This window comes from Canis lupus, chromosome 3, assembly GCF_011100685.1.
Source record: "Canis lupus familiaris isolate Mischka breed German Shepherd chromosome 3, alternate assembly UU_Cfam_GSD_1.0, whole genome shotgun sequence".
NCBI classification, from domain to species: Eukaryota; Metazoa; Chordata; class Mammalia; order Carnivora; family Canidae; genus Canis; species Canis lupus.
Window position 1 is genome coordinate 65,060,668 of NC_049224.1, and position 25,433 is coordinate 65,086,100.

The 25,433-nt window shown below is 41.7% G+C and overlaps 1 protein-coding gene across 1 annotated transcript in view; it reads right to left on the minus strand.

Annotated features, from left to right (window-relative positions):
* Positions 1-451: 451 nt before the first annotated feature.
* The window catches only part of CD38 (CD38 molecule), a 47,769-nt gene continuing 22,787 nt past the window's right edge, over positions 452-25,433 (minus strand). The window contains 7 exon segments of the mRNA NM_001003143.1: positions 452-1,268; positions 4,741-4,827; positions 5,172-5,264; positions 6,771-6,844; positions 9,778-9,863; positions 14,460-14,595; positions 16,574-16,703. Of these exon segments, the coding sequence (NP_001003143.1) occupies positions 1,205-1,268; positions 4,741-4,827; positions 5,172-5,264; positions 6,771-6,844; positions 9,778-9,863; positions 14,460-14,595; positions 16,574-16,703 (670 nt within the window). The 3' untranslated portion in view covers positions 452-1,204.

A 25,433-nucleotide genomic window follows, 5' to 3' on the forward strand; every position in this document is an offset into this window, starting at 1 on the left:
CAAAAAGAGACAAACCAAAGATCTGCAGCTGAAGCAGCACTCAAGAGGAAAATTTATAGTTCTAAGTGATATATAAGAAAAGAAAGTGTGCTGAAAAGTCAATGATCTAAGCTTCCATCTTCAGAAGGCGAATAAAGAAACTTATGGAAATTAGAAGGAATTTTTATATCCCTAATAATAAAGAGAAGAGTGAAAAACCAATTAAATAGAAAGAGAAAACAAAGCTAAAGTTTAGTTCTTTGAAAGAGTAATAAAAGTGATAAATCCCCAAGCAAGACTACTCAAGAAAAAAAGGGAAAAACAAATTGCCAATATCAGGAACAAATATATATTTTAACTGCCTATTATATATGTAAGACATTGAGCATGAGGAGAAAGAGGAGGAAAAAGAAAAAAAAAGTATGTTTTTGAAGCCACCCAGAAAAACCACAGTTCAGATTCTATTATATTTAATATAATCCAACATGCATTTATTGGAAGAGAACATAAAGCATGTCAGCTGGTATTACAGGCCTAGAAAGAGAGCACATATACTTTGGAGTCAGATAGAGCTGAGTTGAAATCCAGCCTCTACCTTGAACTAAATAAATGACTTTAGGCAAATTACATATCCTCTCTGAACTTCCATTTCTCATCTAACAAACAGGAGATAACAGTACCAACCTCATAGGACTATTGGAAGAGGGGGAGGTAAAGTACATGGGTAGTTTATATCCTACAGAATTCTTTTCCCAACATGACCCATAACCATGGCATTTATATTTAACTATTTGTAGAAAGGGTACAAAAATATATCCTGAGACAAGGTCACTCATTCAGAAATGTAAAATTTCTTCAAAACGTTTCTCTTAATAATCTACACCAATAAGAGAGGTTTGGTATGGTCACTCTCCACAGAAAGGATGCTACCAACATATAAACAACATAAAAGCACCTATGAAAATGAAAATGAAATAACTTAATATAAAATCTTCATTCTAATTTTATACCATAATTTTTTCATGAGTATTAGGAAATCAAAATAAAAAACTATGTCAATAATATAAGTTATTTTAAATCTTTGGGGGAAGTACTTCCAGCTCTAGTGTTGGCAGGATGACAGAAGATGCCCCCCAAGTCCTCAGCTTCCCAGCAGCATGTCTCCTGAGTCACGCATGCTGATGTATACAAGGCTCAAAGATCCAAAACGACCACGCTGATTGGCTCATAAGTTATATTTGCAGGATGAGTGCTCAGGATTTTTCACACACTGAAGAAGCCTGACAGGCCTATGACAAGAAAGAAAAAAGAGGTAAATCAATCAGCAGTGCAGTACATCTATGGTTCAATTCCCTAGTGCAAGGAGTCCTTCATTAGCAACAAAAGTATGCACGGACCACTCAGCATCCACACAGCTTCCTCTCCTGCAGTGACAACACAGAGAAAGGTCAAGTCTAGGAATGAACAACTTGAAGTATGGCCTAATTTGGTTTCATTTCACTTGTAAAATCATAGAAATAAATACTGAGAAGGGATGTTTGATGATAATGCGTGAAAATGAAAACAAACGTCTGGTTCTAACATGTCACACTCGCTATGAATGTCAGCTAATGATCAAGACATAGCAGAGGCAGTAGCCTGAGATGAGGGGCCTCCATATTTTTTGTTGGTGATTTGCTTTATCCTTTTCAGAAGCTTCCTGAGAGAGGGTTGAGCCACAGGGTCAGGGGCAAAAGAGAGGGTAGAGACTCTCTGGGGGAAGGCAGGTAGTCATCAGCAGGAAGACCACACATGTCCTTTGCACAGAACAAATCCTAGATAAGAATCTAGCCAGTGAGTGACTCTCACTTTTATAAAAATGACATAAGAAAGCAACAGGATCCAATGGGAGTGGCTGGCCTATGGAGAAGTGTGGATAGTGAGGAATGTGGTTCATTAAACTGTAGCTGAATCTTATTTTGTTAAATGTGAGTCAAGAAAGAGAGAGATCCTTAGAAGCAGCTAACACTACTGCTGGGCTTCTGGGATGGCCCATCTTAGGCTTGTCTCAACCAACAATCATGACCAGCTGGGCACAGTGGCTCTAAGTGTAGAGTGACTCCATCCCTGTTAATATGGTGGCCTGGGATCACCTACATGAATACCTTCCAGGGGGGGAAAGTATCCTTTGTTTAAGGAGATCCTGCTATGGAAAAAAATCCTTCAAAGCCAATCAGAAATTTTGAAGTTATCTTTGCTTTATGTTAAATGAAGAGAACAGGAATATATTCCTTAATTAGTTTCTAATTAGGGGGAGTTCAATTTTGGAAAAGAAGCAGTAATTACGCTGTTAAGATGATCTCTCGGGCAGCCTGGGTGGCTCAGCGGTTTAGCACCACCTTCCACCCAGGGTGTGATCCTGGAGACCCGGAATCAAGTCCCATGTCAGGCTCCCTGCATGGAGCCTGCTTCTCCCTCTGCCTGTGTCTCTGCCTGTCTCTCTCTCTCTCTGTGTGTGTGTCTCTCATGAATAAATAAATAAAATGTTATAAAAAGGATTATCTCTCACCACAGATATATAAAAATATTCATATCCAATGTTCCAATAAAATGGACATACTTTGGATATGTTGGATAACACGTTGTTGGATAAAGTAGTATATTTTGAAGTAACATAGGGGAAGAAATACACCCTTTAGTTTTTTGGGGTTTTTTTTAAGATTTTATTTATTCATCATAGACATAGAGAGAGAGAGAGGCAGAGACACAGGCAGAGGGAGAAGCAGGCTCTATGCACCGGGAGCCTGACGTGGGACTCGATCCTGGGTCTCCAGAATCGCACCCTGGGCCAAAGGCAGCACTAAACCGCTGAGCCACCCAGGGATCCCCACCCTTTAGGTTTTTTAAAAATATGCTACAAGGAGCACTAACCAGAAAAAACATGCTGACATTTTTAAGGTCATCCAAAAAAGTATTGTTACTCTCTATTCATTCCGCTTGTGAGAACATATGTGAAGAAATTCTGTATATATTTCACCAGAAGTGTGACTGTGTGTATGGGAAAAAGGAAAAGGACTTGAAGGATATATAACTAAATGTTAATAGCATTTGTCTCTGGGTGGGAATCATATGGGGATAACAGCAGAATCAGTAGGAGGTCTAATCTACATAAGTGTATTTATACTCCTGTTTGCCAATCAAACAATCATACCAAAACAACTAGACAAAAGTTTGCTAAATTGGAAGGTATGCTTGCCATGGAGTGATTTCAACTTCAGCCTACATCGATACCCATGACACACACTTTAGGCTCCCCCGGGGACAAGCAGCCTTCTTGCAAAGCCACAGAAATCTTAAGATCCAACAAGGTGCCCTGAGGAATCAGTAATTTAAAGAATCATGCTGAATATATCACAACCTTATGGTTAGAGAAACTAGTGATTTCAAATAGGATCCTCAAGTTTAAGGACACTCGAGATGATGCTCAGAATGACAGGTGTTGGCTTACAAATCACTTCCTTCCATGTGGGCCACTGTACAAGTCCAGATGGAACGTATGCTTTTACATTCTTCCCAGAGGGAGAACGAGTGAGCTCACCTGGAGCCTGCAGTCAGCGTGCATGAGGCTGACTGGTGGCCATTAATGCAAGAAAGGGGAATGATTAAAATGAGAATAAAAGGGGGGGTGCGGTGTTGAGGGTTAGACCCATGTAGATTTCCCAATCCTCCCCTAGGTTTTTAGTGTTCTAGTTTCCCAACACGAGATATCTTTGAATAACTTAAACGGGTCAGATGTCTGCAATGCTTCTTTTAGAATTGTCCTTGCTCCTTTGTTCTGGTTGTTTTCCCATCTAACTGCAGTAGAAAGCTTGTGTTATTTTCTGGCAGTTTCCAGAGAGGAGCCAACTGACTGAGGGGGAATTCAGGTCATTTTGAGACAAAAGCCCTCAGTGAATATTCCTGGAATCTGTCCTTCTGCCTTTCCAATAGGGTCGGTGGGAGAAGGTGGTGAGAGAAGGATACAGGAAAAGGATTCTCGATTTCCAGCCTCTGCATTCCTTGAGAACATTTTTCTCTGCATCAATCTTATTCTAAGCAATCACTTATGAGCAAATCTCCAAAGATGCTTCTAGCAAGGAGTCCCTGCCACAACTACTTAAAAATGAGTCAGGGTCCCAGTTTGGATAACAGTTGCAGATGACTTTAAAAATATATACTATCTGTAATTTTAAATGTTTCCTCTGGTAAACATGGATTACTGATTAAAAAAAATTAAGATTTTACATTTTCTAATTTATAAAAGATAAAGTTTGGTAGATATCTACATGGCAACATCTCAAGTGTTAGGCATCTATACTGAGACCCAACTAAAGAAACTTCACATGCAAGATATTGCCATGTTACAAGGATTTTATAAATCCTTTGCATTTGACAAAACGTGCTTCTGCTCCTCTGAAAGCCAGCAGGTTTGCAAGCCCTTAGGTAGGAAACCAGGAAATACATTCTCAAAAGCTGAGTCAGTTCAGAGCAAAATCAATGATTGGGGCATGTGGAGAAGAAAGGAAGAGGAAGATGGGGGAAAGGTGGCCAGTGAAGGCAATGGGCTGGAAATAATTTATAGGCTGGGCCAGGAGGAAGAATGTTCACTATAGGTCACCATCTGGTATCACCGTCAGGACCCAAGAGGGATTCCCACAACCCTCCTGGCTCAGCCGAGGCCAAGGAGAGGAAAAATACCTATAGATGGCCAGAGAGCCATTTCTTTTCCAAGAAACCAATTACCTGTAGTTATTCTGGCAGATAAATATAATATTCCTTGTCTTGAGAATCTGTTTCAGATTATTCACGGAGGAACTTGAGCATGAGTCACTGGGAAAGAAAGACAAAATAGCCAAGTGATAAGGTTCTCACAAACATTTCCTGATCTCAGTGTCTTCTAGGTAGCAAGCCCTGGGCCAGGCCCTGGGATAAAGTGGAGCAGAAGTTATTTTTAAGTGCTCACAGGGCAGCTGGGGAGCTGAAGGTGTGGACTACCTAGATACTTATTGTGGATATGAAGTTGAGGGGTTGTTGGGATGGACTGAATGTCCAGGGAGGCCCCAATCATTTTCTGAGTCACTGTTCTCAATGCATTCTTGTGACTGTGGCTTCTTCCATGAACAAATTCCAAAAATAACCCCGAGGATATATACGCACAAAGTAGGAGCATATACCTGGGGACACTTTCGATGTTATGCATCACCCAGGCCTTTAGAGTATGAACCTTCTCTGGATGCAAATTAAAGACTTCCACACGTCCAAAAGTGCTACAATAGAAGAAGCAGAGAACATTGTTAACCCTAAACTGAATTGTTCAGCCATCTACAGGCCTTGTCAAGAGCCAGCTGTCAGGGAACCACTGGTTAGAACCTGCCCTTTGGGATGGACCAGTGGTTTACACTAGAAACAGCCCATCTCATTCAGTGTGACCCTTATGGAATAAGATTCTCAAAATAAGATTCTTAATCAGTACTTTGATGATGATTCTTTAAATACTTCTGGTTCAAAGAGGGAGCCTTGCACCAACAGAATGAGCATCTCCTGGGAGCTAGCTGGACCTGCAGAATCTAAGCCCACAGCACCTGCTGAACCAGAATCTGCAGCCGAACCATCCCCAGATGACCCACACTCAGTGAGGTTTGAGATGCACTGCCCCGAGAGCCCCTGATGCCCTGCTCTGACTCCAGCCCTAGACTCCTCCCCATTGGTCTCTGACAGCTGCCATTCCCATTGCAAGTACTTTGATCCCGAATATCAGATTATAAAATCATGGAATGTTGACACTTTCACCCAAAAGCCAGCAAGCTTGAGGTCAGAAGAAGACAAAAAGGACAAATGCTTCCTTGCAGAATTAGATACTAAAACAGAAGAAAAGGAAAATTAATATGGGGTATCCAGAGTGCTTGGAGCACATTGGTGTCTGCCTCTCTTCTCAGTCTAGCCTGATGCAGGAAAAGACTAGAGAACAAAGGCTAGAAAAGTATCCAATGTGGTAAAAACTGTAAATAGAGAAGGTCAGAGAAGGAGGGCATTGGTGTGGCCAGGTGCTGCGCTGTGGATTTCAATGTAGATTAACAACTGATAGTCACTGAGTCCTCTCTCTGTTGAGAGGCACAGAGCTCAGCACTTGCCATACGTTATCTCATTCATTATTGAAGACCACTGTCATGCATGGTCTTCAAACTACCACCACCACTTCTTCTGGTACATACTACAGGGCTCCCAGAGGTTAGGTGCCCAGCCTATGGTCACACAGGTAATAAGTAATGACAGGAGCCCCTGCTTTTAACCACTACAATAAATTATGGCCAACACCCAGAAAGAGATAGTGAAGGCCAAGAGCCCAGCACAGTAGTGATTTCACTGCTCAACTGGGATGCACACTCTTCACGAGGAACAGAGGAATCAGGCCAGATCTTCAGATGGTAAGGATTAAACAGATGGGAGTGAGAGGGGAGCCCGGGAAGGGGAACAGCATGAACAAAGGTGGAAGTCTGGAGAACTCAGAAAATTATACCGGGCCTTGAAAAGCTAAGAGGAGGACCCAGACACAGTACAAGGGCCATTGGGCCATTTAGAGGATTTTACACAAAGGAGACATCAGACAAAAGCATTGACTTAGACAAATCTATCCATAGACAACAAACATTTTACCTTTTTAGGCCAAATCTTCAGTACTGACTTAACCATGAAAAAGCATATTCTCCAAGGGGTGAAATATTTAGGAGGAGGCTGTACTAACACTTGTAAATAGGATGTAAAGAAAAGAGTACCTTTTCTCATCAAAGGTGTTACTGATGGACCCATTGAGCACCACATGGACCACACCACAGGCATCTTCTGCAAACTTAAAAGAAAAAAAAAAAAAAAGCCCACCATTCCTCAGCATGCAAATTTAATTTCCATACCCCAGCAGCTCCTTCCAAAACAATTCTTAGCATCAGCCTGTTAAGGAGGGCTGTATGGTTCTTGCTCCTGAATGCCAGGTGTATGTAATTTGCATCCTAAGCCACTGGCAGGATTATGCTTCATATGAGAATTCCGAAAGTGGTTGTTCCAATCTGTGTTTGAACAATGAAGGTCAACATCATTGTTCACAGGGTTGCTAAATTGATGATTCAGGAGCTGGAAGTTCAAGGAGTAGGAGAAACATTGCTGGAGGAGGAAGATCAAAGTGCTTTCTTAGTGCCATGCAGTATAGACACTGCACATATCATTCAGCGGGAGCAGGGTGGACACTATAAGGCTAAGGGAAAAGGGGACAGGAAGAAAGGAGAAACTGAGAGAAGGCCTGTATAGGTAACAAAGGGAAACAGGGAATGAATGAATGAATGAATGAATGAATGAACGAATGAATGAATTACTGAGCAAGAAGTTTTATTTCTTCATGCAATGAACATTCAGCTGCAATCTTTGCTAGGTGCTGGGAAAAACAAAATGAACAAAGCAAAGCAATCTACAAGTCCCACCAAAAGGCCCCACCCAGATCCCTGGGAGCAGCTCAGGCTCGCTTCTACATAGTATTCTAAAGATGAGCTCATTGTGGGTTTAGTCGTCACCACTGAGTGCTCTTTGAGGGCTGGGATCATGGTTGTCCCATCTGTCACCACAGCCCTGGAGCCCTGGAGCCGGTGCATGGCACAAAGAGGGCAGAGGGAAAAGAGGGAAGGAGGAAGGAGGGGAAGAGGAACAAGAAGTTTAAATAATCATCAGTGATGGAGATTAGGAAAGAAATAGAAAAAGCATGGCAGAGGGCAACAAAGGCGAGGTCCTGCTGGACATATAGGATCTCACCCAGGAAAGGCTGAGGCAGGTGCAAACAGAAAGGCCTAGAGGTTTGAGAAAACAGTCTTTTTGGTGAAAACCTCAGTGGATACAGAAGTTGGGTAAGAAAACAAGTTCACAGAGGGCTATGAATGCTTGGCCAAGGAATCTGGCCTTTATTCCCACTGAACAATTTGAAACCGAATTATAAGACTCTAGTGCAGCTTCTCTCTTTCCGCTGGAGGTGATGAAGAGAGGACAGAGGCCCGATCACTACCAATAACAAGTGCTAAGTCAACAGAGTGCTTCCAGAGGGCCAAGTGCTGAGTCTGACATCTATGACTCTCCAGAGCCCCCATGAAATAAGCATTGAGTCGTTTTGCCCCCAAGGTCACACCACTTGGAAGCAAGGAGGTGAAATGGGGATTCAAACCCCAAGCAGCTCTGCCTCTCTTGTCAGGAAAAGGACCTCCCCTGATAAAACGAGGTTGTCTTGGTACATCTGTGAGCATTTAGCTAAAATAAAGCTGCAGCCCCAGGGTAGCTCACAATGGTAAAGGGCATCTTTGATCACCTTCACCACTGGGCTCCTAGCTCAAGTTGTTGACTGACACAGATGAAATGTGTCACATAGAAAAGTTGTTTGCAATAACACTGCCCCAAAACATATCGGAGAGTGAGAAAATAAATAGGAGCCTTTCTCAGAAACAGCAAGCAAGCAAGCAAACAACAACAAATTATACAGTGCCTCTGTATAATTACACAGCACTTAGTATTCAACATATTTGTTACTCAACATATTTGTTAAAGGACTGCATTCTGAGTTAGTTAATGGGGTAGTGGTATCTTGTTTAAACATGGCAGTAACCCCATGGGATAAGCATTTTTTTTTTTTTTAAGACTTATTGATTTGAGAGAGAGAGAGAGAATGGGGTTGGAGGTAGAGGGAGAGATTCTTCAAGGAGATTCCCTGCCAAGCAGGAAACCCAGCTTAGGAATTGATCTCACGACCCATGAGATCATGACGTGAGCTGAAACCAAGAGTCACTCAGCTGACTGCACCACTACTCATTAGCTCGTTGACCTTGGATGAGTCACTTAACGTCTGAGTTTTTGCACCTGCCCACAGCACGTACTGTGAGAACTAACTGGGGTGACATGGGTATGGGACCTGGCCAGGGACTTGTCATGAATAAGCACTTAGAAAATGTGAGTTTCACTTGCCCTGGCTCCTCGGATGGCTAGACTCAATTCTGGAGAATTATAAATAGTGTCGTTTTACTTTCTCCCTGGTTTTCTCTCCTCCAGTTCTTTCTTTTTCCTTTCTTTCCCTTTTTTTTGCTTAGTCCATTTGCAAAGAAGCAACTTATGAGGAAAATAAATGTGCACCGAGGCAGATTAGAGTCAAGTCAGAAATAGAGAGCAATGGGGAGGGGTGATGTAAGTAATTGCCAGCAGGAATTCTGGAACTGGAGTCAGACAATTTGGGATAAACTCCCAGATCTGCCGCTTACTGTGTATGTTTAGTAGGCTGTGTATTTACCTGCACCTCCATTCTGTCATCTGTAAAATGGGTATGAGACACATGGTACCCAATTGATAGGATTCTTGTGAGGATGAAAGCTTTTAATCCATGTAAAGACATGCCTATACCTAGCACACAGTAAGCAGTCTACAAATGTTGATTATTCAGACTGTTTCAGGAATCTAAGTTAGGCCAATGCTTAGATGAGAGGATTAAACCAAGCTGGAGGTTCCTGGCAACCAAAGCCAAAACATGGGTAAGAGCTGGGATTCGCCAACTACAGCCCAGCGACCCTCCATGAATGCTCTAAAATTATATGTGAAAATTTTCTGGTATGTGCTTAAGGATATTATTCTCAAGAAAGAATCCTAAACATTTTTTTTTTCCTAAACGGATCTGTGATTCAAAAAGAATTAAAACCAACCATTGACTGAATGACCTCTTAAGTTCTTTGGTCTCCAAAATTCTAAAATTTCCCTTTTGGTACTCACCCTTTTGGACACTGTGTTCCAGAATACGGAAACAGAGTTATTGCTGCAGTCTTCCCTCCAGTGTGGACAAGATTGATAGTTCATTTCTAAAAGGCATAGTTTACAGAAAATAATTAAAGTAGAAAGGAAAGGGTATAATTAAGCTCTGTTTTTCCTGGGCTATTCGATCACAGTGGAGCCATATTCCAATAGCATCCCTGCCAGGATGGAGGATGGAAAATGGACTCATCTCGACCCAATTTAACTAAAGGCCCCCTGAATCCCTTCCAAGTCCTTACCTTACCCTCCAAATTCCTGACAGGAACACAGTGAGCAGCTTTGAGTCATCGTTCTGGAAAATTACAGCAAAAGTTCATCTGGCAGAGACGAGCCCTCAACAATATCTCCTTGTCCAGGAAAAACTAGAGATAAAACTAAGGGCCTCAGGAGCCTCCCTTGCCAGCTACTCCTCTGCTTCCTGCCAATTCTCAGCTGTCAATTCTTGTTGACAGCTTTCCTCCCCGACCTGCCTCAGTCCCCACATGCACAGGCTCAGAGAGCCTCGGAGTCCTACTACACTCACTCGCCCCAGCCGGTGAGATATAGCAGGTGCAGGGCACGAATGCATCGTTTCTGTGGTACTTCTCCCAAACATATCTGTCTAATACACAAAAATTTTTTAGATTATCTTTTGAGATATAACTAACAAATAAAATTGTGACATATTTAAAGTATACAATGTGAGGCTTATATAGAGAGAGACATCATGTAAAGATTCCCCCACATGAAGTTAATTTAACAGATTTATCACTTTCCCTACTGATCTTTTTGTGTGTATGAGAGAACATTTGAGTTCTACTCCCTTAGCAAATTTCAATTATATAATACAGCACTAGCAACTATAATCCCCATGCCAGAATCTCAGAATTTATTCATCTTATAACTGAAAGTTTGTACCCTTTTTCCAACCTCTCTCTCATTCCCACACCTCTCAGTCCCTGGCAATCACTTTTCTCTCAATTTCTGAGTCTGACTTTTTTTTTTTTTTTTTTTTTTTTAAGATTCCACATATAAGTGATACCATGTAGTACTTGTCTTCTCTGTCTGGTTTATTTCACTTTGCACAATGCCCTCAGATTTATTCCATTGTGTGTGTATATATGTATGTGTGTGTGTGTATGCATGTGTACCTACTTTTTTTTTTCTTTTTTTATCCATTGCACTTGACTACACAAACATCGAGTATTAGGTCCTAGGGATAAAGAGATGAATCAGATAGAAGCCCTGCTTTCAAAGACTACATGATCTAGTACAATCAAATAAATTAGAGAATGATCAACATGGGTTGATGGGGGTGGTATTCAGCACCTTTCGGGAAGGCTGATGTTCCACTTGGTTTTGCAGGATGAATAGTCTTCAGATAGATAAGGTAGGGAAAGGTGCTCCAGGCAGAGAGGGCACAAGCAAAGATACCACAGGTTTAGATCAGTATCACCCGAGCCAAAAGGATGAGAAGGGCATAGGAAAAGCAAAGGGCAAGTCATGCTAAGGAATTTAGACTTTATCTTGGAGACAAAATTTAGGTTGTAGGTAAAGACAGAAGCAATCCCACTGTAGTGGCCGGATGGAGGCCAACCCAGAGTGGTAAGGAGGGAGCAGTAAGAATCTTACAACAGCCCCCACAAGAGAGCAGGGTGTTCATGTGCTGGACTCAGGCAGTGGTAACAGAGTTAGAAAAGGTAAACAGGGGACACCTGGGTGGCTCAGTGGTTGAGTGTCTGCCTTCGGCTCAGGTCGTGATCCTGGGTCCTGGGATTGAGTCCCACATTGAGCTCCCCACAGGGAGCCTGCTTCTCCCTCTGCCTGTGTCATTGCCTCTCTCTGTGTGTCTCTCATGAATAAGTAAATAAATCCTTAAAGAAAAAGTAAATAGATTATGTTGGTGACTCTGAGGCAGAATCTGAGAACATCATACTTCACTTCTGGATCATTGAGCAGGTAGAACAGGTGCATAAAGAGAAGTCCTAGAACTTTCTCATATTTCCTCTGTGGGTATGTGTACAGCTGACCTAGAGAAGCAACTGTCTTTCTACTTCTTCCTTGTTATGAGTTGAATTTTGTTCCTTCAAAAGATATGGTAAAGTCTTAACCCTTGGTACCTGGGAATGTGACCTTATTTTGGAAAAAGGGTCTTTGCTGATATAAGCAATGAAGATGGGGTCATTAGTGTGAGTGAGTCCTAACCCAATATGAGTGGTGTCCTTTTCAGAAGAGGAAGTATGGTCACAAAGATAGACATGCACAAAGTGAGGGATACTCTGAAGACAACCATGTGAAGAGGCAGGGTTTGGAGTGATGCGTCAAGCCAAGGAGCACCAAGAGTTGCAGCAAACACCAGAAGCTAGAAGAGGCAAAACATTCTCCCCTAGAGCATTTGGAGAGAGTACAGCCCAGCTGACACCTTGACCTCAGACTTCTAGCTTCTAGAACTTGAGAAAATAAATTTCCAATGTCTGTGGTACTTTTTTACAGCAGCCACTGGAAACTATACACTTAGAGTCCACAGACATGTACTTGACTGCCAGTGGCATGGAAAAAAGTTCTAGATCAGAAACCCTTCCCAAGATGAGGAAGTAATTCTGGGAGTTTTTATAATAATTAAATGCTAAAAACAAAATCACACAAATAAAAAATATTTCCATGCATAGATGTAAATAATTACTGCACAGTCCAAAGATGTATTCGAATCATCTCCCAACAGAGGCCAGAATCTTGACTATGATGGAATGAACATACATTTTGTGAGGTGCTGCAAAGGTGCTACCATTTATAGGTTTTCAAGAACATAAATTTCCTGCTGTCTGACATTATATAAACAGACCATTTAATAAAATTTTAAGGTCACAGCTAAAAAGGAAGGAGGGAAATTTTACAACAAAGAGAAATTAAATTAAATACATTAAAAAAGGAAGAATAAGAAGTTTTTAAAAAAGAGATCAATAGGTCATAAAAATTTAAACTTTCAGGGGCACATCGCTGACTTAGTCAGTAGAGCATGTGACCCTTAATCTCCAGGCTAGGAGGTCAAGTCCACATTTGGCATGGAGCGTACTTAGAATAAAAATTTTAATTAAAAAAATTAAAACATTCATAGTAAAACAAATACCAACTTAAAACTAAGTTATAAAATAATGTGGACACCAGAATATATAACAATTAAAATATAAATATCAGGAAATACAGTAAATAAAATAGGGAGAAAAGGTTAAAATAAATAAAAACTGAGGCCAAAAACAAAAAAATGAAGTCAATAAAATAACCTATACAGGTTTCAAGTGAAAAGTGAGCAAAAACAAAGAACTCTAAAATATAAATAGATAAGAATTTGATTTTTTATTTTATATATCTCCATTTTATTCAAAGAAAGAATTGAGGTGGTAAATTGAAAAGTAAAGTCAAAAGAGAGAAGTTTTCATGGTAAACAAATGTAAAACCTAAAAGAATTCAATGAATGATCAAGAAAAGCTGACTTGCAAAATGGGAAATTCAAACTGGAAAGCAGGAAGCATAGCAACAGGTACAAAACTTAGGGGCTCCTGGCTGTCTCAGTTAGTAGAGTATTTGACTCTTTTTTTTTTTTAGATTTTATTTTATTTATTTATTTATTTAAGAAAGCACAAACAGGGGGAGCAGCAAGCAGAGGGAGAGGGAGAAGCAGGCTCCCCACTGAGCAGGAAGCCCAATATGAGGCTTACTATCATGACCCTAAGATCACGACCTGACCCAAAACCAAGAGTTGGTCATTCAAACAATGGGGCCAACCAGGTGCCCCAATATGGCTGTATTTCTATTTACTAATTCTTAATGAATAAAGCAAAGTTGCAGAATAGTATGTGTACCTTTTAATATATGTATTTATGTGAACATAGGGCCATGCATGGAAGGTTTCATTCAGAATTGTTGACAACAGTCCCCCTTTGAGAAATGAAATGGAAACCGAGGAGCGGGGAAGGTGTAGAGTGACCTTCACCTTTTACTTTTATATATTTCTGTAACATGCAAGTGCTTTGCAAATAAGCATGCATCATTTTTGTAATTGAAATAATGTAAGCCTGGGATGAAGAAGCTACTATAATAAGTTTTTTACAACAGCCAAAAGCAAGGTGCCTGAGTGGCTCAGTTGGTTAAGTGACTGACTCTTGATTTCAACTCAGGTCATGACCTCAGGGTCCTGGGATTGAGCCCTGCCTTGGGCTCCACGCTTAGCAGGTAGTCTACCTGAGAGTTCTCTCACTCTCTCTCTGCCCCTCCCCCCACTCATGCTCTCTCTCTCCCTCAAATAAATAAATCTTAAAAAAAAAAAAAAAACAGCCAAAAGCAGTAAGAATAAAACAATATAAAGTAAAAATATGCACAATATAAATAGAAAGAAAGGAAAAAAGAACCCCTGGGGTCCAGGGATCAAGTCCCACATTGGGCTCCCTCCATGGAGCCTGCTTCTCCCTCTGCCTATGTCTCTGCCTCTTTCTCTGTGTCTCTCATGAATGAATAAATTAAAAAAAAATCTTTAAAACAAAAAGGATGTAAATGACATCAGGACAGATATCTGTGGCTCCGTCTTCCACACTAATCTGCCACAGCCCCCAGCACAGCCCAGGGCTCCTTCAGGTCCCTGGGAAATCCCAAAAGGCCCCAGTCCTCACCAGAAGAGCTTGTGTCTCCACACCACTTGAGGCCATCCGCCATGTAACCCAACAGTGTATCCTCCAGGGTGTACATATCCCGCTGGACCCGCGTGTAGTCATGCGCCAGCTCACTTGATTTGCTCCAAAAGACGGTCTAAGAAAGAGAAACACAACCTATTATTTTTTAATGGTCCCCAAAGAAACCTTTTAAATTTTTTTTATTTTACTTAAATACAATTAATTAACATATAATGCACTACTGGTTTCAAAGGTAGAGATTAGTGATTCATCAGTCTTATATAACACCCAGTGCTCATTATATCACATGCCCTTCTTAATAACCATCACCCAGTTACCCCTACCCCCTACCCTCTCACCTCCTACAACTCTGTTTGTTTCCTATGATTAAGAGTCTCTTATGGTTTGTCTCCTTCTCTGATTTCATCTTGTTTTATTTTTTTCCTCCCTTCCCCTATGATCGTGATTTGTTTCTTAAATTTCACCAATGAGTGAGATCATATAATTGTCTTTCTCTGATTGACTTATTTCATTTATTAGCATGATACCCTTTAGTGCCACCCCACATCATTGCAAATGGCCAGATTTCGTTTTTTGAGGCTGAGTAGTATTCCACAAACACATTCTATTATCAACAATTCAATAAGTCAAAAAACAAAAAATGAAAAGACAAAAAACAAATCCACATCTTTTTAAATGAAAGAAGAACAAAAAGCAGAGTAAATTATATTGAGTAAGGGTGAGTGCTCTTAAGTCCATCACTGCTTTCTGTATGTGAAACTGAGAGCATGAGTGTGTGGGGGGGTATGTTTTCTAGGTCATAATATTTTTGGCGGCAGTAAAAAAAAGTCTGAAAGCCATTGGTCAAAATCTTACAATAAACACAGAACCAGAACACATCTGGAGAAGGCATTAGGAAATTTCTAAAGTTATCTGCAAAACAATTTTGTCTACGTGCTATTTTCTGGTGAAAGTGCTCCTTAAGAGGTTCCACAGCCTCTGCTTCTTTCCTCAACTCTCTCCTCTCCCCCACAAAGAGAAAAGAAAGAAAAAAATACAGTGAATTTTTTCAGGATCCCTTGTAAAGGTACAGAAGGTCAAATTTCAGAACAATCTCAAGCCTTGTTCTTCCCGACAGGAGGCAGGGGAGGGTGGGGCTTGAAACATGGGCCCTGGAGACCCACTGCCTGTGAAGCCAGCATCACCACTTACAGCTGTCTGACCCTGGGCAGCCAAAGCCTTGCTGTGCCTCACTTTCCCCATCTGTAAAATAATATGGGCATATCTGTAAGGAACTCAGGAACGTGAAGAGATGAAATGAGACAATTGCAAATCAACTGCTTCGTCCTGTATCTGTGGCCTCGATACTTGTCACTGGGGTTATTTCCCAAGCAGCCCCTCTGGGCAAGGCCTTGCATCCATGCACCAGGCAGGAGCTCTGTAATAACTCCAGCTCTTCAGTGATGGGATGAGTGGCTATAATACATGGCTGGCTCGGGGGCTTCACAAAGATGACTGGGGGTACACTGAATTTTCACCTTAAATGCTGCTTTAAAAAAGAGGCACTCCATTAAACATTTTCCAGTACAATCAATGACTCTCTGGCTCCTAATCTTGTGCTAAAACACATCAGCTGGTCACTTCCAAGGCCATTAGACTTGAACAATCACTGATGCCTAACCTCATCAAGCCAAGGTTTTCTCACTGGTCAAATGAGGGTGTTTATTATTATGCAGGGTGACTGGGTTATTATTAACATCATCATCATCAGAGGTCAGGTGACAGTTTGGCAATTAGGTAAGGTTGGGTCATTTTTGTTTGGGTTAGACTGGGCTGTGTTTTGGATAGGCTTGCTTTGCCTGTATTTTGGCCATGTCTCCTTCCCCTTTCCCTGTTCCCATTTCTCTCTTTCTTATAGTCCTTCCCTAGACGTCCTAAATCCTGATGAGATCCTGGTCCCCTAAAGGCCCCCCAAACTCCATGTCAGCCAACCACACATACATTCTAACATCCAGATTTTCCTCTTCCCTCATTTTGGCCAAAACATGGTCCTGTGACCTCTTCCTTTGCCTTTTATCCTCTGTTTTAAACATCAATAGCTTGGCCCCCATTACCTTGTCACAAGGTACAATTTGAGTTGTCAGTTCCATTAGTGGCCGATAGTCCTGTTCTGTACTGCCACAAGGGTCCTTCGAAAGAAATGCACTTGTGAATGCCTTCCCTATCTTTTGGCAGTCTGTATGTCTGCGAGATAAAACATGGAAAAAATAAAACAGGAAAGGTTAGATTTCAAACCTTGTGCTCCATATTTTTGGAGCACAATTACCCAGAAAAATGTCACTTGGGAAGCAATGACCATGTGCCAAGTAGTTCAGGCACATCATCTCATCTAAATATGTGGCATTTTTGATGATATGAACATTACCCTCCCTACTCTACAAAATCCTTGTCCCTCCTGGAGCTCACTCTGGTTAGAAAGACAGATAGTACTCAAATAAGCAAATCAGTTCACAAAATAAGTGTGAATTATTCTAAGTATTCAGGAAATCAATGGAGAGGGGCATCAGCAAAATACTGAAGCAGTAACCAATTAGGGGGGCTGGTCAGAAGAGTTGCCCCTGAGAGGTCACATAAGCTAAGACTGAATAATGAGGAGAGCATTCCAGGCAGAGGGTACTGCAAGTACAAAGGCCCTGAGGCACACAACGTAGCTGCAATAGAAAGGAAAGTGAGAGTGGTTAAAAAATCAAGTCAGAAAAATAATCAGACGATAGGTCATTTACCACCTTTGGACCAAAGAAGAAGCCATTGGATGGTTTTAAGCACGAAAGTGGTCTCATCTAGGGGCACCTGGGTAGCTCAGTCAGTTAAGCATCTGACTTCAGCTCATGTCATGATCCCAGGGTCCTGGGATCAAGCCCTGAGTTGGGCTCCCCACTCAATGAAGAGTCTGCTTGTCCCTCTCTTTTTGCCTCTCCTCGCCCCACTCGTGATTTCTTCCTCTCAAATAAACAAAATCTTTAAAAAAAAAAAAAAAAAGTGGTCTCAACCAGATTTTTTTTTTTTTTTGAGTCATCACTAGAAAGCTCTAAGCTGGCCCAAAAAAGTAGAAAAGTCTCTGAAACAAAATTCCAATTCCATGTCCCCTCCAGACAACCACTGGTAGTGAGAAGGCAGGCAGTCAGGCAGGGAAGAGCAGATGGAGGGAGGAGAGGATCAAGGGATACTGGAGAAGACAGCAATTGGAACTCTCCTTGCATTTGTGTTAACAGGTGCACAAAAACTTGTCACTGCCTTGGGACAAAGAAGTGGGAGTGCTCCCTTGAGAGCACTCAGTTATCATTATTGGGATAAACTCCAGCCTTTGCAATGGTGATCCTAGGTATGGTACCAAGGCAGACAACTTGATCCAGGGGAAATAAAGACCCTTTGTCCTCCCTTCCCTTCTGAGCATCTTTCCCGCTGCCCTCCAGAGGGTCTTCTACCTGCCCAGCCCAGACTGGCTTCTCCATGTTAAGCCAAGGAATCAGAGAATATCAGTGTATACAGGCCTTTTTACACAGGAGCACCCAGTCCACCGGGTGTATTTTTTGGAACACGAAACATCGGAAAGCTTTTTTGTTTAGGGCAAGGAGGAAAGCCCTTGAGTTAGGCTGCCTGCCGGAACTCTCTGGTTTTGGCAGTTATGTTGTGTGTCCTTGGGGAAGTCACTCTCTCCCTGTTTCTTCATCTGTAAAGTATCTACCATCCCACGCCTGAGGTGGTGAGAGCACTGAGCTACTAGGAGTCAGATCTAAGGTGCAAACACACGCCAGAGGATAATATCACCGCCCATCCCCTTGTCCACAGGCAATATGATTGTTTCCCTGCTCTCAATTTTGAACGGGGATGGCATCCACCCTCACCTTTGTAAGAATCAGCCTAAAAAAATCTAATGGCTTTGATGTAAAACAGCCACAGGACAGAATTCCACATCAGTCACCAGCAACTGGGTGGGCTAAGGTAATAATAATAATAATAATAATACAATAGTAGCACTTATTGGGGCTTAATATATATTTCACACTCTTATCTCATTTAACCTCATAACATTTCTATTAGCAAATGTATCAGGATTTGACTTGAGTTAATAAGATCTAAGATTTCAGGGACTTAAGAGAAAACTTTATTTCTTGTCCATAGCTCAATCTCAAAGCCAGCATCTGAGATTTCTACGACATTCCACATGTCTGAGACCCATCTGCTTGGTCCAAAATGGGTGCTTCAGTTCCAGCCCTCATGACTACATTCCAGTCAGTGGAAAAGACTAGGGAAAAGAAAGAGAAAGAAGAAGGAAGAGGAAGAAAATAACAGCAGCAGCAATGGGCATGTGGGCTGCCTCCTAAGGACAGGTACTTAAAAGATGTTCTATTTACATTCATTTCATTTGCTATAATGTCATCACAGGCCACAGCTAGCTGCAAGGGAAGGTGAGAAATGCCATCTTTAACTGTGATGACCATTGCACATCTAAAATCACTGTTTCAATTCTAGGGGAAAAAAGGCCTTTGTCACAGGGAGATACCACCATTCTCCCATTTTACAGATGAGGACATTTGGTGGCTGTGAAGTTAAGCAATGCATCCGAGGTCACAGGGAAGCCGGGATGGGTCCCAAGTCCGTGTGAGCCTGAAGGTCAGGCTCCTACCACACTCTGGAGCAAAGTGCTCCAGCCTCAGCTCCCTCATCTATAAAAGGGAGGTAATAACACGGCACTCATGAAGATTTGTGAGGATTCCGTGAGCAAACACACAACATGCTCTCTCGTGCCAAGGTCCTTCCATTCCCCAATTCCCCAACCTGCACAGGACATTTAAACTCTCATCATGGTTTTCCTTCCAAAGGAAACCATTCCTGTGCCAGGAAACCATTTTCCACCTGGCTTTCTCCATACATTATACATTTAAAGGTAGAAGGTGATTGTATTATATACTTCAATGTCAATCAAAATTTATGGGCACCTGATGATGTTCATGGGGATCATGCTTTAATTCCATTAGTTTAATGCAGTGGCTTCTCAAAAACATGCTGTTCCAGATTCCAACTCCCTTGTAAAATTTTTCTACCTCTGGCCTTAGCAGCATCTGTGGGACTTGAAGCAAAGATTGAAGGGAGAGAGATATCTCCATGGGATGAAGAGCAAGAGAATTTGCTGAAACTTTGAAAAATTCTTGAAAATTTGCAAAAAAATCTGGCACTGAGTCCACCCAGATGTTTTCTCGAACATATTCTTATTTAATCACCAAGGACTCAATGGGGTCTCCTACAGAACTCACAAACCTCCAGAATTAGTTTTATGTTTTTTAGATATACAGATTAGTTCTGGAAAAATTGCTTTCTGGGCTCAGGAATCCCCAGGTTAAAAATTTAACAGAGCTCCTTGTTCAGAAGGGGCAGAGTTATACAACATTAGAGTTGGAACAGACCTCAGTAGAGTTTATAACTCAGCTGCCTTCCCTCTGTCTTGGAGACCACAGCCCCCAAGTCGCCACAAGTTAGAGAAAAGTGGGGACAGAACAGGAAAAAATCTGGGGGCAGGCTTTATGAAGCTGCTTTTTATCCTTAAATTCAAAAGTAAAAATTTCACCTTCAATGTGCAAGTCAACATGTTATTGGCATAAATGGAGAGAGAGAAATAAAAAGGCATGAGGATGGCATTGTACAGAGATGTCTGTAGGACTTATCTCTACAGGTCATCACAGAAAGGAGCCTCAAATTCACAAGGCACGCATATTGTGGTACCAGACTGAAAAAGAACAGAACTAATTATAATCAGAGCACTGGTGACTTGCCCAAAGCACTAAAACTTGAAAATGCAGTAAATAGTAGAACGTTTTCTAATTTTTTATTATAGAATATAGAAACAGAATAAAAAAAAAAAACTCCTTGACTAAATATTAATCAGTATCCTTATTTTGAAAATGATTTTTCTCTGTATGCTACTCTAGTTGTTGTGACATGCAAAATCTATCTGCACATATAACCACTATGGGTTTCTATTTGCCCACTTTCTGGCTTTGCTTCCTTTGATAGGGTCCAGAGAGATTAAAGATGTGTAGCCAACAGGAGGGGATGATTTCAAAAAGTATCTCCACTTAGTGGAATATAAAGCAGCTTTTGAACAAAGCTTGAAATCACTTGGAGAATGTTTATTTTACCTTAAGTGATGAAAGTAGACCTCACCTTATAGAAAATAGAAAAAAGATGCCCATCAAAGTAGTAGTTGGGGTTGTCTCTCAGAAGAAAAATAAAGACAAATTTCCACTTTTACCCCATATTTTTCTGTGTTGGTTTACAGTAAGAATAGATCCATGTACTATCCAAGACATCTAAAAAGAAGGAGGGGGTTAGAACCCTCTTACACTGTTGGTAGGAATGCAAACTGGTACAGTCATTCTGGAAAACAGTATGGAAGTTCATCAAGAAGTTAAAAAAAGCTAACCTATGACCCAGCAATTGCACTACTAGGTATTTACCCCAAAGGTACAAATATAGTGATTTGAAGGGGCACACGCACTCCAGTGTTTATAGCAGAATGTCCACAATAGCCAAAATATGGAAGGAGCCCAGACATCTATTGACAAATGAATGTATAAAGAATATGTGAGATAGATAGATAGATCGATATAGAGAGATATAATGGAATATTATTCAGCCATCAAAAAGAATGAAATCTTGCCATTTGCAACAATGTGGATGGAACTAGAGGGTATTATGTTAAGTTAAATAAGTCAATCAGAGAAAGACAAATACCGTATGATTTCACTCATATGTGCAACTTAAGAAACAAAACAGATGAACATAGGGGAAGGGAAGGAAAAATAAGATAAAAACAGAAGGAAAGGCAAACCATAAAAGACTCTTAATTCTAGGAAATAAACTATGGGTTGCTGGAGGGGAGGGGGGATGGGGTAACTGGGGGATGGACATGATGGAGGGCAGGTGATATGATGAGCACTGAGTGTTATATGGAACTGATGAATCACTAAATTCTACCCTGAACCTAATAAAACACTCTATGTTAATTAACTTGAATTTAAATAAATGATAAATAAAATTTTAAATTAATTAAAAGAGGTGGGGAGTTTCTCTTTAATCAGAGACATAGTATAATCACAACCAATTTTTAAAAACTGAGGGAAAAAAACCTCACAGGAATCAAACCATGTTTTAAAAATAGTTATATCTGGTTGTGAGAAGTACAAGGGTTGCTTTGTAATCTTCCCTTCCTTATATTTCATGTTTTCCTATAATAAACATATATTACAATGGAGATCATAACAAAACTTTCATTTCCCTTTAGAGTCACTTGAGCAATTAGACCAAGCATTTAAGAATCTTAGAAAGCTTTAGGACCCAGGTTGAAAGAAAACATATGGCCTTAGGAATTCCTGTGCCCAGCAGAGATGGATATGGATATCCACTTGGTCACCACTTATTATTTTTGTGTCCTCTCTCATGTCTCCTAGTTACAGTGTTTTTTCTCATTTCTCCTCCAATTAAAGACAGCATGTGGGACACCTGGGTGGCTCAATCAGTTAAGTGTCTGGCTCTCAGTTTTGGCTCAGTCATGATCTCAGGGTCATGATCTCAAGATCGTGAGATGGAGTCCTGCATCAGGCTCCATGCTCAGGAGGGAGTCTGCTGGAGATTCTCTCTCTCTCTCTCTCCCTCTGCCCCACCCCCAACTCTCTCTCTGTCTCTCTTTCAAATAAATAAATAAATCTAAAAAAGACAAAAGCAGTAACTGGGCAGGACTTGGTGCCCCAGCCCCACTTCTCAAGGCCCAGTGATGTGATACATGAGGAAGGGTAGGGGCTATGGCTGCAGACTTTTTCCAATGGAGCTTTCTCTCCAATTTAAAGACTTCCTTGAATCCTTAAGCAAGATTGGGTTGTCCAATCACTCTTAATCACAGAGCATACTAAGAAACTCTATGAATAGTATCAAGGAGGCAAGTAATCAAGAGGCTCAGACAAAGCAAGGGAAGGATGGCACTTCCTACATAGCCTCCCCGGTGTCCTACCCACCTTCCTGCATGGGACACACACTTTCTCACCCAGAATCATGAATCATGCCATTGAGTGACCTTTTGGGTTCTATAGGGTATATCACACAACTGGAAGGATTGAAATGATGAAACATCTCCATCTTATTCCCCAGAGAGCTCCACAACTTACATGACTTTTCCAGAGACTCACAGACTATGAACTTATTTTCTCTAAGTGATCCTTTAACCAAGGACATCCTGTTAAGGACATTCAAGAGATAGGCCTCTTTGTTCTAGCGAGAAAAGAATATTTAGTCTATCTACCTGGAAGTCCAGTTGATAAGGAAATTAGACCACCACTCCCTTGCCTTCCTTTCTTTCCCTCAGGATCATCCTTCCAAAATTAGGTAAAGCCACCAAAGCCAGCTGCTCTAGCTCCTTCCTTGCTGGGACCCAGATAGCAGAAGGTTTTACATGGAGATATTGGTGATGAAAAAGAGAAGCCCCTGACACTCAGGAGCTGGCCTGGCACTCACTTGGTATTCTACTGCTGGACCCCATCCAAAGATACCTAACATCAGATAAGCCTCTCTGTACCCCTGAGACTGTGATGTGAACAGACAGAAGCCACACATATACACACACACACACACACACAGACCAAATATCCTTCTATCTTAGCAAATATCAATGCCTGCTCCTTCTTTACCAGTAAGAGCTTTGGTTTTGCTTCATTCTTCCAGCTGACATATAAGATTAACCTACCCTATCAAAGAATTAACCCCATTCCTAGTGCTTCTGGGCAGCATCCAGGCAAAGCCAGCCTCCTTGAAGCTTGCCCCAAATCTCACAAAACAAGCTCCAATCCTATAAATTGTTCCTAACATCATCACACTAAGCCCTTCCTTGTCCCCATGAGCTCACCTATTGAATGCTCACTCTTGCAAAGAGCCATGAAACCCTTGTTCAACTGCTGTGTTCCTGGTGGTCTTGAGCTGAGGGACATTGATAGTAACCTGCCATCTTGAGGGGGATATTAAAGAATCAAAAGGCCTGTGAGAACCAGCATGCCTTAAGCAGTGTGTATGTTTGACAGAAGTTCCAGGAGCAGCTTCTGAAAGACTCAATCTGCTAGTAAGAAAGTCTGCATGTTGAGCTGACATCTTAGCCATGACAGTATTTCTCTGTCTGCCTCCTTAACTGGTGACCTGGAAGCTAGGTACAAATGTCAGGACTCAAGGTCAAGGACATGTCCTCCCTCTTCCTACCACTTGGCTCCTTCTAGCAGACCCCAGATGGTCGTCAATTGCCCTATCCCCCATGAGTCAATCCCTCTTGCTCGCTTCTCGTCCTTTCTCCCTACCTCCGACCTACCCAGGCAGTGGTCTCTAGGAGCACAGAGGTAGGAGGGAATGCTAGAAGGTTGGAAAGGAGAGTGCATGACCACCACAGAGTGCTCCCCACGTGCTGGACACTGTGCTTAGTCCTTAACCCATACTTATCCAATTTAAATCTCACACTAGCCACATGAGGAGGATCCTGTCATTATCGTGTTTTAGAGTTACTGAAGTTCAGAATTTAGTAACAACTAAATCCAAACAATTAGAGAGTGACAGAGCTGCCTGACAGGCCAAACTAGGCTCTTTCTCCAGAACAATGCTGCCTCCCACAGGACACAAGTTGTTCCTAACATAAATGAGGACCTAAGACCGCAGAGGGCTTGTTCTTTCCCTAGCTCCCATGAGAAGCTGAGGACCAGAATGGGGCATGTTTTCCCCAGGTGATGGGATAGAACCACCAGTGGGGTCCAGGGGATGCACAGAGGGTTAAAGTCCTATGCTAAGGTGAAAACCAGGTACATTTGGTGGTTAAATCTGTAGGTTGTCAGGCTCCTTAATGTTTCATAACTCTGTGCTGTCACCTCTCAGCACAAGTAAGTTTTATTCAAAGTCCCCCTCCCACCCCGGCCCCACCCTGCCGGCAATAAAGCAACATCACCTTCTTAACGTTGGGAAATCTTTCACACCATAAATCCTCATACCTAAAAGCACTTAGATCTCAAAGGGTAATTACATTCATTCTATGAATTTTCCTGCTGTCAAGTCCTGCAGGGAACTTTGTCTGGACCCAGGGAAGACAAGCAGGTTAACTCGGGTTCACTCTCAAATTAAGGCTGAGGGAACCTATATTGTAGGTGAAGACTGCCATCTTGTGGGCAAAGAGAACAACTGGGGAGATTCACTGAGGAAGATCAGAATATCCAAGTAGGGTCTCAAAGGAAGAAGACTCGGGGCTACCAGCTGGCTCAGGGGGTAGAGCATATAGGATTCTTGATCTCAGAGTCAGGGTAAAGAAAGTTCAGAAGTCATTAATTCCATTAATCTGCCTCTAATGCCAGATATGTTCAAGAAACAGCAAAGAAGCCAATGTGGCTGGTGGCTGGATCAGAGAAAGCCAGGTAGATAGTAGACAGAGGTAAAGGCAGACTGGGGGAGCTTCCTAAACAATTGTCAGGAATTTAGCTTCTACTCATGGAGAACTGAGGAGCCATAGAAGATCCAGAAGCACATGATATTACTTAAGTTTCAAAGTATTTCTCTGACTGCCTCGTTGAGTACAGTCAGAGGAAGGAAAGAGCAGAGGCAGATAGACTAGTAATCTGAGGGATCCCTGGGTGGTGCAGTGGTTTGGCGCCTGCCTTTGGCCCAGGGCGCGATCCTGGAGATCCAGGATCGAGTCCCACATCAGACTCCCTGTATGGAGCCTGCTTCTCCCTCTGCCTGTGTCTCTGCCTCTCTCTCTCTCTGTGTGTGACTATCATAAATAAATAAAAAAAAAAATTTAAAAAAAAAATAAAAAAAAATAAAAGCTTTAAAAAAAAAAAAAGACTAGTAATCTGGGCAAGTGCCAGTGATTCACACCAAGATGGTGAGAGGTGATAGATT